At 45.0% G+C, this 16,055-nt stretch overlaps 1 protein-coding gene across 3 annotated transcripts; it reads right to left on the reverse strand.

Moving 5' to 3' along the window:
* Nucleotides 1–773: 773 nt before the first annotated feature.
* On the reverse strand, nucleotides 774–10,370 carry sh3yl1 (SH3 and SYLF domain containing 1). 3 transcript variants are annotated; one of them, XR_009705544.1, is made up of 11 exons: nucleotides 10,236–10,370; nucleotides 7,006–7,116; nucleotides 5,964–6,077; nucleotides 5,475–5,539; nucleotides 5,211–5,323; nucleotides 4,695–4,823; nucleotides 4,054–4,204; nucleotides 3,415–3,586; nucleotides 3,030–3,083; nucleotides 2,229–2,507; nucleotides 774–2,163 (listed from the first exon to the last, which is right to left on the reverse strand). XR_009705544.1 is itself a non-coding variant. In XM_061223653.1 (11 exons), the coding sequence occupies exons 3-11, from the start codon at nucleotides 7,079–7,081 to the stop codon at nucleotides 2,305–2,307; spliced, it is 1,077 nt and encodes a 358-aa protein (XP_061079637.1). In that variant the 5' UTR covers nucleotides 7,082–7,116; nucleotides 7,919–7,998; nucleotides 10,236–10,334; the 3' UTR covers nucleotides 774–2,304. The 3 variants fall into 3 exon arrangements, 2 of the variants coding, with proteins under 2 accessions (XP_061079637.1, XP_061079510.1); XM_061223653.1 differs by adding an exon at nucleotides 7,919–7,998 and having other exon boundaries at nucleotides 774–2,507; nucleotides 10,236–10,334; XM_061223526.1 differs by having other exon boundaries at nucleotides 774–2,507.
* Between the last annotated feature and the right edge of the window lie 5,685 nt (nucleotides 10,371–16,055).

Below are 16,055 nucleotides of genomic sequence, written 5' to 3' on the forward strand. Positions count from 1 at the left end.
ACCTTCTGGCAACTGGGTCCTGAGCACTGGAGGTCAGAAACACTGCTGTAGACTGAGTGAGTGCCTGGGGAACAGTCCGCGGAGGTCAATCATTCGACTCAGTGAACAGACTGCACGCGCTCCGTATGGGAGAGGGTCCAAAGACTAAAGGCTCATTATTTTTCTCCTGTTTTTTTCCTTTTCTTGGTCCTAACCCGGAAATCATTCAAGGTCTGGCATCTTCAAGGACATTCCAACTCATAAATGCTGCTTCTCTGAGCTAGAATTAGAAGTTTCCTTTCCTTTCTTGTGAGGAAACATGAGCGCATCCTTTACGGAAGTATTTTTTCCCTAAAGCGTGACATAAATGATCGACCTGTGGATCCACCTCTCCCCATGTGCAATGTCGGTAAATGACTTGGCTTTGAACTGACATTTAAAGGAGCACGGACATTCTGTTTGCCTGCCTTCACTTCTTTTCCTTGGGAATGGAATGAACCCTAAACGCCCAAATATTACTCTCTGTGTGAATGTGACATCATCAAGGACACTTGGCCCCTGCCAGAACGCTTCCCCGGCATTAAAGGGACAGTTCACTTTTCACGTTTTATTGTAAATTATTGACTGACCCGACAGTTGTTTTTCTGGACACAATGTGTCTGACTTGCTGAGAGAGCTCTGTAAATATCTAAAATATCCGACATTGAATACAAACTGCTCAGGTCAAACAGACATTCCAATAGCTACAGTAAAGTCTAAGCGTTCAGTTAACCAATACAGGATTCACCTGAGAATTGCACAAAAAACGGTCTTTATTAGAAGCTTTAACACATGGATTTTACATTTACAAATCATAATAATCTCTTATTAATATATAATCCAATTACAATTTTTTTTTTTAAATTAGCAAATGTTTTTGTTTTTAAAATCATGTCAATTTTGCGATGTGTTTGTAGCACTTATTTCACAGGGAGTGAGAGCACACAGGACCACAGGAGCCCATCATAAAGACAAATTACAACAAAAAAGCAAAACCAAATAAGAAACTGACCAAATAGTACGGTACATTCCACCATAAACTCGTATTCCGTAACATTCACCATGAACGTGTGACCTCATTCACCAACACCACAATCTGCACGTGCAGATAAACACAACTTCCACCCCCGCCCCCTCCTCATCTGACACACACCCGGTGCTCCAACATTTAAATAACAGCATTTATACAATCAGGGCATTTTGCCCACTGCAGTGTCCGTTTCAAACACAGATTTTCCTGTATAAAAATGATATGATTATTATTTGAGGTAAACTGAGGTACGATCCCATCTGAACGGTGAAGATGACGCCCATCAGCCTGTAAGAAGGACCCCCTCAGAAACAGCATGGAGCGCGTCTGCACTGCCCAGTAACTGTGCTTACAATGAGCCAATCCATGAGCAACTGCAGCTAGCATCAGCAAACACCATTAGCTATGAGTAACTGGCTAATGGTGTAGCCTATAGCCTCGTAGCGGAGTTGGTTGACTGGGACCCAGAAGGTTGGTGGTTCAAACCCCAGGGTAGCCACAATAAGATCAGTCCAGCTGTAGGCCCTTGAGCAAGGCCCTTAACCCTTCATTGCTCCAGGGAACTGGCCCCTGCTTAGTCTAATCTAACTAAGCAGTGTGTGGAATCTAACTTTGGATAATAGCATCAGCTAAATAACAGTAATGTAACATAATGCAACTGCAGCTAACATTAGCTTTACGCTGGGACTATGGACTGTACCACACAATGGCATTAAGGAGTGTGACTGAATTTTTTTTTTTTTTTAACGAAATCTTAAAGTGCTGAACTCATTTGAACTAAAACTTCAAAAGACAAACGTGAAACATAAATACAATTAATAAGAAACACATATTGATCCACAAGAAAATCCGTAAAATAAACGTAGTAAAGAGTTTGTCGTCCTATAGGTGTTAAGAATATTCTTGGAGCACCTATAGAACATTTATCACCAGCAGAGAAATACACCTAACAGTGGAAACCAGGTTTGGCACAAGAATCTGTTACACAGGAAAGCTGGAGTTAAGACTCCCAGTTCAGTCCCAAAAGTGAGCATACTGGTGAGGGCACTGACTGATCCAGGATCAGCTGAAGGGAGATTAGTGTAGAAGCAGGCTGTTTGGGGCAGGGGTTGGGGCTGATCCAGGATCAGCTGAAGGGAGATTAGTGTAGAAGCAGACTGGCTTGGGGCAGGGGTTGGGCCTGATCCAGGATCAGCTGAAGGGAGATTAGTGTAGAAGCAGACTGGCTTGGGGCAGGGGTTGGGGCTGATCCAGGATCAGCTGAAGGACACAAAGTTGGCGGGGAAGATCCCGACGCGGCCGTGCAGCTGGCCCTCCCACCAGTCGTACTGCGACTCCGTCTTGGTCGTCACGGTGATCTTGTCGCCCACGCTGAAGCTCAGGTCTCCGGGCTGCTGGCCGGCGAAGGCGTGCATCGCCGTGACGACCACGGGGGGGCCGCCCGCCCCTCTGCTGGGGGCTGGGGGGGTAACAGAGAGACACTCTCAGTGCTACTCAGCCCTGTACAGCTCGCACTGTAATCAAAGGACATAATGCGCCCTCATGTGGCTCGACCTGGTACTGCAGGAGCCTGCAGTCTGGCTCATTACTGTACCCACAACTATCCAATCAGAGAGGCCCTTACAGCCTTACAATCTACCCAATCAGGGAGGTCCTTACAGCCTTACAATCTACCCAATCAGGGAGGTCCTTACAGCCTTACAATCTACCCAATCAGGGTGGCCCTGACAACCTCTGTTCAAGAAGGCAGGAAAATTACTCCATTACGTCAGTAAATGTTTTATTAATTTAATAAATGATTCTGTAATGACGTGGCAGGACTCACAGCAAACTAAAGTCACTAAAATAAACGAAATAACATTTTCCAGGGGGAATGCACACAACCTGTAGTTTCTCATATGAACCACATGCAGTCCCTCCTCCCTAGGCCTGATGGGAAAACAGTCTTTATTGTCCAAAAAGTCTTCAAACACTCCCTTACCTGCACTCTCAGTTTGGAAGGCAGACACGCTGGGGTAGAGAGATGGTTTCACATCTAGAGTAAACGGATGATCATTAAAACAACATTAATCCTCCCCAAATTTAATTGCCAAAAACACTGTTCTCTCCCTCTCCACCCCAGCTGGTGTGTGGCGAGCGTTCTGGCACAAAATGGCCGCCGTGCCTCACGCAGGTGGGGGCTGCACACTGGCGGTGGTTGAGGCTCATCACTGAGTGTGAGCACAGAGCCGTGCACATGTAATGATCTCTGCAGAAACACGGACCAGCATGCAGGGCCAGACACACACAATCACAGCTGCTGATACTGGGCCCTGCAGGGTGCTGATTGGCCCCTGGTTCAGATCCACAGGGAGAGAGAGGCGTACCTTCAGCCCACTGGGTGGGGGCGGGGCCCACGATGGGTGTGGGGATATAGGTGGAGCTGGGGGCGGGGCTATAGGTGGAGCTGGGGGCGGGGCTATAGGTGTTGTTGAGGGCGGGGCTCGGGGTGGGGGCGGGGCGCTGAGACGGGGGCCTGGGCCTCGGAGGACGAACACTCTGTGAGGAGGAACAGGGCATTAGGGCAGATACACACGCGCACAGCGGGGGCAGACACACACACATAGCGGGGGCGGGGGCAGGTACACAGCGGAGGCAGATACAGTGTGCAGTGTAAGTGTCAGCTTGGCAGGGAGGAGAAACAGTCCAGTACAGGACTGAGAACATGAGCCATGACAACTGGTGCAGCAGCAGGTGTACACAGGCATGAAAATCAGGCAGAAAGAGGTGTGGCGGCAGAGTGTGGCAGGTGAGTGTGGCAGGTGAGTGTGGCAGGTGAGTGTGGCAGGTGAGTGTGGCAGGTGAGTGTGGCAGGTGAGTGTGGCAGGTGAGTGTGGCAGGTGAGTGTGGCAGGTGAGTGTGGCAGGTGAGTGTGGCAGGTGAGTGTGGCAGGTGAGTGTAGCAGGTGAGTGTGGCTGTGAGTATAGCAGCAGAGTGTAGAAACGGCAGTAGCAGAGTAGCAGCACCTTGGTGGACTGGCGCAGGTTCTTGCTCTGCCACTCGGTGGTGTACTTCTCTGTGTAGTCGTCCAGGATAGAGTACAGCTCCTGGGCCGCTGGAGGGGGCTCCACCTCCCCACTCAGGATGGCCAGCGGCCGGATATCCTGGGAGTAAAACCTGCAGAACACAACACCCTCAGAGTAACACCTGCTACAGACACCCTCAGGCACACAGGTACAGTAACACCTGCAGAACACAACACCCACAGGTACACAGGTAGAGTAACAGCTGCTACAGACACCCTCAGGTACACAGGCAGAGTAACACCTGCAGAACACAACACCCTCAGAGTAACACCTGCTACAGACACCTTCAGAGTAACACCTGCTACAGACACCCACAGGTACACAGGCAGAGTAACACCTGCAGAACACAACACCCTCAGAGTAACACCTGCTACAGACACCCTCAGGCACACAGGTAGAGTAACACCTGCAGAACACAACACCCTCAGAGTAACACCTGCTACAGACACCTTCAGAGTAACACCTGCTACAGACACCCACAGGTACACAGGCAGAGTAACACCTGCTCCAGACACCCTCAGGTACACAGGTAGAGTGAAACCTGCTACAGACCCCCTCAGGTACACAGGTAGAGTGCTTACTTCCTGTTTGTTTCCCGGCGCTCGATGAGACAGGATCCTTCCAGAGAGACGCCGGCGAACAGCCCGCGAGATCGACAGTACGTAAACACGGCAGCCGTGCTGCGCAAAGCCACGTCTGCCTCGATGTTCCTGAGAGAGAGGGAGGGAGAGAGGGACAGGGAGAGGGTGGGAGAGAGGGGGAGAGAGGGAGAGGGGGAGAGAGAGGGAGGGAGAGAGGGACAGGGAGAGGGTGGGAGAGAGGGAGAGAGGGAGAGAGGGAGAGAGAGGGAGGGAGAGAGGGACAGGGAGAGGGTGGGAGAGAGGGAGAGAGGGAGAGAGGGAGAGAGAGGGAGGGAGAGAGGGACAGGGAGAGGGTGGGAGAGCTGTGTGTCACTTGGCTATCTGTAGAGATTGATCATAGCTGTATGGCACTTGGGTCTGTGGAGACTGGTCCGTAGCAGTGGTGTAGATATTGTGTCTGTAGAGATTGGTCAGTAGAGATTTTACAGATTGGTCTGTGGCACGGCGTGGTCTCACCGGCCCATAGGCCCCACAGCCACAGTGCAGTTCCCCCCCAGCGTCAGGTTTCCCCCCTTGGCGAAGGCTTCGATGGCACGCCTGTAGTTCAGGATGACGATCAGATCTGACACCTGCAGGAGAGTAACACACACTCACCTGAACTGTCTATCAGCCACACACGTCTATACTGACCGTCAGACACACACATACACTCACACACACTGACTGTCAGACACAGACAGACAGACACAGACAGACACACAGACACACACACGTACCAACCTCAACTCCGATCTCGAACCCGCCACCAAGACCTGCGATGCCCATAGCTGAAGGAGCAGACCATCCTGAGAGAGGGAGAGAGAGAGAGAGAGAGAAGAACAAAATGATTATTTACAAGCAAGTATCAAATTGTTCGCACGTACTCTCGCACACACACACACAGACACACACACACACTGACCGTCAGACACACTCACACACTCACACTCACACTCACACTCACACTCACACTCACACTCACACTCACACTCACACTCACACACACACTCACACACACACACACACACACACACACACACTCACTCACACTCACTCACACTCACTCTCACTCACTCTCACTCACTCTCACTCACTCTCACTCACTCTCACTCACTCTCACTCACTCTCACTCACTCTCACTCACACACACACACACACACACACACACACACACACACACACACACACACACACACTCACACTCACACACACACACACACACACACTTACGCCCATCAGGTAGTCGTGCGATGACGATGCCGCTGCCCCCTCGAGCCGTGATCATGAACCCCGCCTTGATGACCGAAATAATGGCCAAACCCTCCGCCTTGGCGATCACATGGGCTACGGGAGAAACACAGTCACTACAGCCGCCATCACACCACTACACAACATCACACACCACCACACAACATCACACACCATTACACACCATTACACAGTTACAATCACCATTACACAACATCACACAACATCACACACCATTACACAACATCACACAACATCACACACCATTACACACCATTACACAACATTACACAACATTACACACCATCACACACCACTACACAACATCACACACCATTACACAACATCACACACCATTACACATCATTACACAACATCACACACCATTACACAACATCACACACCATTACACACCATTACACAACATCACACACCATTACACAACACACATCACACACCATTACACAACATCACACACCATTACACAGTTACAATCACCATTACACAACATCACACACCATTACACAACATCACACACCACTACACAACATCACACACCAACACACAACATCACACACCATTACACAACATTACATTACACACCATCACACACCACTACACACCACTACACATCACACACCATTACACAGTTACAATCACCATTACACAACATCACACAACATCACACACCATTACACACCATTACACAACATCACACACCATTACACATTACAACTGCCAATACTCATCATACAAACATGGCACACACACACAGCCAATCACATGTACAAACACACACACAGCTGTGTGTATGGCTGCACCATCAAAGGAAAAGGCAGAGAGGATCACTGGCAGGGAAGCATGACATCAGTCCAGAGAAATGTGCTCACATCCACTCACACTCACACTCACACTCACACTCACACTCACACTCACACTCACACTCACACTCACACTCACACTCACACTCACACTCACACACCTCTGCTTTACTGGACCTCAGAGGTGAAAGGTCAGAGGTTACCTGGGATGAGCTTGTCCGGTCCGTTGCGGTTGGAAATCTGGGTGAAATCCCGCAGGATTTTTGCGGCCTTCCTCATCTCAGAGGGCAGGTTTGACGGTATGGGGTTACTCACTGCCCAACGAGAGAGCACAACGTGCTTTAAAACATTCACTCGCACAAAGATTAAAGCCTTCAGGCACATATCGTAAAAAAGGTCACATTTTGCTGAATGCTTAAAAAGGGAACAAGGTTTGCACATGGGTAACAGGTGCTAGCAGATTCATTTGTCAGTTCTTACCCCAGTTCTTCCGGAACACCTATTATTCTATTAAAGGTTGTTTTGGAAGATACAGTGTGCAGGAGTTCAATCTCACTGCATTTTGCTAAATAAATTCAAGAAGAGTGTGCAACAATTCTCCTACGTAGAAGCACACTCTTAGTGAGTGAGTGCAGAAACAGCCTGAGCAGCCAGGCCTGGGGATAAAGCCACAGGATTAGGCTCAACTGGACAGTAAATTACTGGGTCCTCGAGCCAGGTCTTGCATGTCATTCTGGGTTCCTAATACCTGCATCATGGAACCTCAGCTTTTAGTAAAATAGTCTCAGTTCAGCGAAGATACAACTGTGGAGCTGAGGACATTGTAATGAAAAGCCGGGTTCAGTAATGATCACTGGACTTGCATTAGGCAGCAGTCATTTTACCGGGTGTTTATTTCAAGAAAAACACCAAATACCATTATGTGTTTAAAGAACAGTTATGATAACCCGTTAATAACTCATTTTCACCATTAATATGCCAACATTTAAAAACATAATCATATAAGGTGGTCTCCCGTAGACAGGGTGTACAGGATTAGCCCGTTAGCTCGCTGACTCGCTCAGAAATGCGCCCCTACGGCGTTTACAGGATTAGCCCGTTAGCCAGCTGACTCACCCCGCAGTCACCAAGCCACGCTCTGGCCATTGTCAGACAGCCTGTTTGTACAGACAGCCTTGTTTTTGCAGTTAGTCCAACTAAAAAAAAAAAAAAAAAGTCATTTCCAATGCAGCCCTTGCAGTTCCGGAAAAACCTGTAACTTCAAAGGAACGCTCACAATCACAGCTGGAAGAATGTTACCTGCTAACATCCCTGGGGGCCAAATCTTTAGTGAAAATACAACAAGCGCCTGTACAGAACCCGCTGCCCATGGCATCCTGAAATCTGGCTTGGCAGCCACCAGTCCACGACGGCCCCTTAAAGGAATACACCAACATTTTGGAAAACTTTTTTTCCGACTAACCCAGACTTGTTCGATTTTTGTGCATTCACTGGCTCGGTTTCCATGTTTCCATGTTAGCATAATGTGTTTGCTTAGCATAAAGACTTGAAGCCTATGAGTCAGCAGCCGACCTCCTTCAAAGTGAAATACACCTTACAGCAACTCTGTAGCGGTCTCATTTACACAAGGCATCGTGTGTATTTGAAATACACGCGCAGGAAAAATAAATGCTAAAAACGAGACGTTTTCGGAGAAGTTAGATGTTGGAACTGTGACCGCTGGACACACACGTATCCTTCAGTCTTCGGCTGGTTGAGCGTAGTGAAGGAGGTAGTAGCTCTACCTTCAGAAGGTTCACGGATCACTGCACTCAACCAGCAAAATACATTTTTTTTAAAAACAATGTCAAGAATACAGGTACAAGAATAATTTAAATAGAACATTTTGAAAATAGTTCAAGAAAATAGTTCCCTGCCGATCCTGCCAGGCATTTGCTATGCAGTAAACCGTAACGTTGTTCTGCCAAACTCGCTAGCAAGTTTGCTCACTCTCAACATTTTGAAAGCTAACAAGAGTTTATCTATTCTTGATGTTTATTTTAACGTTCCCATTATGCAAACACTGAAAAACCATCCAGAATCAGTGGGATCATGTTGCGCAGGTCTGTGAGACAGTTAATAGAGTTCTGAAGGAACAATTTTTTTGTTGATGCTGAATAAAGTCAATCTATTGTCACAAATTACCATTACTTGATAAATAGCCTTGTCTGGAGAGCTGTTGTATAAAAGCGATATCACACCCACGGCCGTGCAGTTGTACTGTATATCGTCAGGGCTGAGACTGTGTTTGATTATCTACCGAATCACAGCCATGATGATACACAGTACATATGATATTGCTTCATTTCTTAATTGCTTAATTGGAGCATCAATTGTACAGTGCTTTGGATAAAGGCGCAATATAAATGCCAGCCATTTACCATTGAATTAATAACCACTTATCGGATTGCACTGACATGGGTGCAGTGATCTCAGATTGGTTAAGAACAAAGCGATGATATTTGTAACAGGGACAGGGTCATATGTAGAGGTCGTCTAGTGGCATCACATATCTATGATCGCATCTTATTAGGCCCAGTTCGTTTAATCAACTGAGGGAAGCAACAAAGGCACAAGGTTCTACTCTACGGAGAACAGCGGCATAGACCGGCGGGGTGTAGTCAGTACACAGCCACAAATAAGGCAAGGGGGAGGCACAGAATACTAAATTGAACCACTGAACTATATTGTTCAATGGATTTAACCGTGATCTTCAGCCTTTGCCACCGTACGTAGGTACATATGAGGCATTTCCTCATATGTACCTACCGCAATACATTGGGCGGATCTAAATATGACACTGATGGAAACTGGCACGCATAGGCCTATTTAAAAAAGAAAAGAAAAAAAAAGAATACAGTCCAATTAAAGGAAATACAAATAGTCCAGTCTCCTCGGGGGAATTATTGTTTTAAATGAATGAGGACTATTATTGCGAACTCAGACCAACTTACTGACATGGTACATTTTGAAGGCGAATATTGATAAAATAGCCTAAGAATTTAAAAGTAGGCCAATTGAATTTGACAGAGAACAACTCAAGGACTATTTAAATTATCACAGTTCAGAATTCAGAATTGAGTTCGGGATATACACACAAGTCTACTTAGTAATTAGTCCACAATTGTATTGTTATTCAGCCCAAGGCTGAAAAATATTGGAAAAGCTCAATACATATTCGGACAAACCACAAAATAATTTACTAGGTGCGTTTTCGAACACAATGGTTAAAAGTATTATGTCCCGTTTAAACATTTTCAGACAGCCTACCATTCCGCTCGCAATACTAATTCAGTTTATCTCGATTGACTAGGCTACATCTGCAGAACTTCGGAACCGCGGCTGGGCTTAGATTTCGGAGTTATTTACAAAAAACAGTACTAAACGAACTTACTTTCGTTTAAAATGACTTCCTCGTAGTTCCTGTTGCGTGTTTTCGGCGGAACTAATCACACCTTGTACAGGTAGCTCTCTGGCGCGACACCTGCCAAACCTGTTGCTTTTGATGCTAAAATTATGGAAGGACCCAAACAAAACATACACATGTATATCAGGCACACATGGTGCGCAAACAGCTTTCTAGTTATATTCATGTCATACACAAAATTATTTCCATATAATTTGTAATAGTATCAGACTCCACTTTGTCTTACTAAATAGCACCAAATTGATTTTGAAACAGGCATTATTCAGCGGCACAGGAGAGAAAGTTATTGGAGGACCCTTCAACTCAAATAAAATGGCTGCACTTGGGACAGCGAAAATTCGCTTTTATAATTTAGCCAGGAGCGATATGGAAATTCCAAATTAATTGTAGTAGTTATGCGAAAGTAGCATTTGCCATTCGGGTGGAGATGTCAGCGTGCCGAGACCGGAAATGATACGCCATTCATGCGGAGTCGGACAACTATTTGACGAACTGCAAAACCAAGCGCGGTGCGATAAATATGGTATTTACATTATATCCTTAAAAAAATAAATTTTGTCCGTGCGCTTTCTGTGTGCTTGATTGTCTCTTGTGAATGGCACTTCCATGGAACTTGCAACGTCGCACCGCTGGATGGCGTGGGGACGACAGCCGTGAAACAGGAACAGGTGCTTCGCGGGTGTTCAGTCGGGCACTGTTTGGATAATTCCCTGTTATTCGTGTGAATTCGCTTCAGGGTTTTCCGATTCAATTCAGTGTTATTTGTGTAGCGCTTTTCGCAGAAGACTGTCATAAAGACGCTTTACAGAGAAACCGAAGAGAAGAAAAAAAAAGAGGGGGAAATACCAGCCCTAGGCCCCCAGATACAGTAAAAACATGACATGGTGCGTGGGCATGAAATTTGAATGTAAGTGATCAGTCATCAGTTGTCGATGATCAGTGATAGAGGGTTCTGAAAACGTAAGCTTGTAGATAAGGTTGTTTCCTCATCCCACATCGGCAATGTGCAGCTAGCATTACAACATTCCAACTGACAGATTGTGCGGAGAGTGACAGACATGGAGCTCGGGGTTTTGTGCATAGTGTTATTTGTTTATTTATCCTTTTATTTAATCAGGGAGGTGTCTCCTTCAGGAAAGACCTGTTTGGAAAAACCACACAAGCAAAAAAAAAAAAACGAGTGATAATATGATCAAAGACAAAATAAATTGGCTTACAAACGGATGAAATGCAGAAAAGCAAACGTGCTACATGAAACATTTGCAGCCCTCGGTAACCCAGTTCCCCAGCTTAAGGACAGTGTGTGCCGTCTTAAAGAGCACTGAAGGCTCATTCCACGGGTGCTTAAAGCCTTTCTTCCTCACTTTCCTAACTCCCTTAGGGAAGGGGTGGCATATTGCTCAGGTTTAAACATGAGGTTAGATTATATGGTAATTTGTGAAATAGCCCTTTGTAGATGAATAGCAAACTGTTTTTTGTTTTTTTTCTCCGATGTCATTAGTTTTGCCTGGATACCATCAGCATTGTACATCGGGATCTATAAGTGGGATCTGTAATTACTGAGGCAAATAGAGTCTCCACCTTTGTGTGAAGGGAGGACATTTAATTGAACAAGGGAGTAAAATTAAAAGTATTGGTAAGACCTTTATAAATCAATAGTGCTGCTTACGGTGAAAGGCCAGGATCCAGATTATCCCCATTTGTTTATGTCAATGGCTAGTAATGCGTCCAGTACTTCTATGAAATGGCTAAAAGAAAATGAGTGGTTTCCAGCTACTGGAAAGTTCAATGAGGCAAGAAAGCTCATGATCATGATCAGATTGTAACGTGTTATTGACCCAAAGTGCCAATTAAAAGCTTTACAAATTTTCTTTTTGACAGCAATTATATCTGCTATAAATCCCATTTGTAGTGGGATTGCGGGGATAAAGTTCTTTTTCAAACTGTTTTCCAGGATTCCCCCCTCTATCAGATGATGATGAGCAAGAGAAAGCAGATTTGTCCTCGTCAAGGTCACGTGTCAGTTTGTTAATTGTCTGAAAGAATCAATGGTCTGTCGTTCTCTCTCGAGCCGATGCCATATTCACTCTGCATAAGCTCAGAGACTTCATGAGAAAACCATGGATTCGTTTTACTTATCGTTTACTCTTAGCCTTTTAAAGGGAGCATGCTTATCAGCAATGTGATTAAAACACTTAATAAAACACTTAAGAGCCTGTTGAAAACACCTGCCAGTTCACTAAGCTTCAAAAGCCTTGCTCATTGACATTCCTAACATTTATTTTAGTAATAATACGTGGGTGGGATTTGTTCATTTTTGCATCTCTGTTTTGTACATGCCATTGGGCAGTGATCACTTAAATCATTTGCAAAACGTAGCTGGATAGTTTTGAGGCCTGTTTAGTTAGTATAATATCCAACAGAGTGGATTTTGTTGAATCTGTTCCATGAGGACACATTGCCTTAGTTATTAACTGAGTTAAATTAAAGTTATGGCAAATTTATTTTGGCTTTTCAGAAATTGGGGATGACCAGTCAAGGCTGGTGTCACAAATAATGAACAGAATTTGAAGATGCGTACTTGGATAAAATATCACGTGAATTATTTAGTTCACAGGAGGGTGACCACCTCCCACTAATGTGAATTTAGATTTATGCAGGACGTACTGTTTGCTTCAGGACATCACAAATTGCTTTCAAATTAAACATTCAAATTGCATTGGGACTGAGGTTGGCATTAGAACAGGGGCATTAAAACCATTTTGCACAAAGATGACGGATGGCTTTAATGTCCTGAAAATATTATAGCCTGACAGAGCAATATCAGAGTCTAAAATAGAATAGATTTACCCAGGACTATAATGAAATACAACGGTTTGAAGAGACCATAGATGAATGAAATACATTTTAGAAAGTAAGCTTCTAACATTTATATGTAATAGTCCAAGCCCTTGTTTAGGTGATTTAACATTGGTAGAGTGATTAATGTCACTAGGCTTAGTGCAAAAGTTTACCAAGTTAATAGGATTAAGTTTAATGTGACATTGTTGGTGTTAGTGAAACACATATTGTAGCCTAAGCTGTGCCGTCTCATCGCCAGGACCCACAGGCAGCTGTGCTAATGAAAAGAGTAGAGAGAGAGAGAGAGAGAGGGAGAGAGAGAGAGGGACAGGGCAGTGTCAGTGCTTTCCACATCCAATCATCCATGAGTTCACTCAGAAACACTCAAGGAACTCGCTGTTGATTTATTTTGAAAGCAGGTCTTAAAATTCCCATGGGAAGTATTTGGTTCAACAGTTTTACAAAGTACTGATCGAATGTAGCTGGTCCAAACAAGCTCTATCCAAATAGGTACATTTTCCAGGTTTAAAATTAGCAGGCAGGTCCGCTTGAATGACCCTTTCATTCGAGATCACCTCTCTACGAATAAAGGAGTGAATTCTGATCAGCAAATGGATTATTGCATTTCCAGTATACAGCTCTTTCCTCACACTCAAAGTGCTTTACGGTGATGAGGGGCAAACTGACCTTGCAACGGCAGCCATTTTGTGGCAGGTTGAGAGAGCCAGGGTTGGGAATTTAGCCAGGACACCGGGGAACCCCCCCTGCTCTTTGTGAGGAGTGTCATGGGATCTTTAATGACCACAGTGAGTCAGGACCTCGGTTTAACGTCTCATCTGAAAGACGGCGTCTCCTACAGCACAGTGTCCCCATCACTTCGCTGGGTATTGGAGGTAATTTAATCAGATGGATGATCACCCCCTACTGGTCCACCAACACCACTTCCAGCAGCAACTTAAGTTTTCCCATCCAAGTACTAACCACACCCACACCTGCTTAGCTTCAGCCGTTCAGCAGGAGCATGGTGCATGATGGGACGGATGCTGGCATAGCCAGTCAGTGGGACTCTCCCTGTTCCCCTACCAAACAGGCTGGTCATGTGACATGCCAATCAGCTAAAAAATGTTTGCCAGAATCAGTAACGGCTAAGTCGTCTGAGTGACAGCAGGCAGAGAGTCAAATAACTGCCCCGCCAACTATCAATCATCCACACCCAGATATTAAGCAACGCAAAACCGTGATCTTGGCTTAATGTGAATGTCAATCACCTGCTGCCCCAGAAATTGTCTTGTAGCTCTACTTATAATCGCCAGTAGGGGGCAGTGTTTCTGGCGTTTCTCTGACAGGTGACTTTCTGGACATGGCTCAGATGTTTAAAGAGTCTGGAGTTTTTAAGAGGCTTCAGCTGGACCAGTGACCCTTTCGCCCTGCCTGGGGAAAGAGGAGGAGCTCCTTCCGTGGGATTTAGGGCTGACTGGAGGCTTTGAAGACCACCGAATTAGCCCAATGCATCATGACATGAACTCATCAAAGCCAATTCAAACGTCTCAGTGCAAACGGACAATGTATGAGGAAAGACCTCATTTCTCCACCGATTATTGTCTTTGATCTGTTTTAACAGCCCTGTAAATCCCTGCTATGTTTCAGAGGGTGTACTGCAGCCTGTGGAGAAGGCTTTATAAGGGTTTGCGAGACAAATCTGTCCTTCAATGGTCCTGAAATATGTCTGATAAAACGCAGAGCACAGTCTGGTAAAGGCAGGCTGCTTTCACAGTAAATCTGAAGTTTTTGTTTTTGGTGCTTTTTTCTTCAGTAGCCCTGAGGTTTTTAAAGTTCACGTTTTTTGAAAGTCTGGGTGCTTTTTGCAGTGCTACTTGCAGGCAAGTTTTCCGATCATGTGAATCCTCATTGTGTTGCCAGCCAGCACATAAGCAGATTACAGAGTTACAGAGTTCCTTGAATGCTTCAGAAAGGATAGAGTTTATTTCCCAGTGTGGCGTTAACTGGGTGAAAAAGACATTCCAAATAAGCATCGTTTTGGAAGGTTTTTGTAATGTTCAAAAAAGCAGCATTCCCTCGTGCAAGTGTGACGCTTCCTTATTTAAGTTTTAGATTTTTCTGTGTGTGGTCCTTTGAATATAAAATGGTGAGTGTTTATCGTGTAGTTCTGTGTCCTGTGTGCTGCAAAATACTCAGCTGGAGGAGATCAGCTTTAGAACTTTCTACAGCTTTCAGGTTTAGCAAGAAATTACAAACTCACTTTGTTCTGAACAAAATACGGGGGAAGAGCTGCTGAGGAACGTGGTTTAAGGCTGCTTTTTGACTCTCTGACACTAAAACACTCTGATTGATGTGAATTAGACCAATATCTGTAGAGAAAACGAAAAATAACTCCACAACGCCTCTGTGTTGGGAAGACCGTGTTAGCTCATGGTGGTCCGAACACCGCCGGATGAGGCTGCCTGGTTCGTAGTGTGTTGTTAGCGCCAGCTGTCCCACCACAATGTCACCTTGGAGTTACCATGTCACTGTGCTGAAATGTGTGCGTATGTGACTCGTTTTTATGGAAACGGGAAGAATAATACTTTACACACACACTAAAACCAAAGCTGATCTGGAAGTAATTTTTTAGTTATTCATCATGAAAGTTGCACTGTTTGGAACGTGGTGAGCTAACTTTGTGTTCGGAACACGGTGAGTTTGCGTTACAAAAGCGTTGAACAAATCTACTTATATGAACACCCAGTTCATATAATATATCAAAGACTTTTGTTTATTGTTCATATATATCATATTTACAATATTTACATGTTGCAAATTAGCTAGAATATTTATACATTTAATGTATAGAAAGACAAACAATAGTCGTTGGAATATACATATAACTATATTCCATATTACCACATTCAAAATGTTTCAGGATGCTGCTGAAGTCCTTTTAGTGCA

The sequence above is a fragment of the Conger conger genome, chromosome 1, assembly GCF_963514075.1.
Source record: "Conger conger chromosome 1, fConCon1.1, whole genome shotgun sequence".
Lineage (NCBI taxonomy): Eukaryota > Metazoa > Chordata > Actinopteri > Anguilliformes > Congridae > Conger > Conger conger.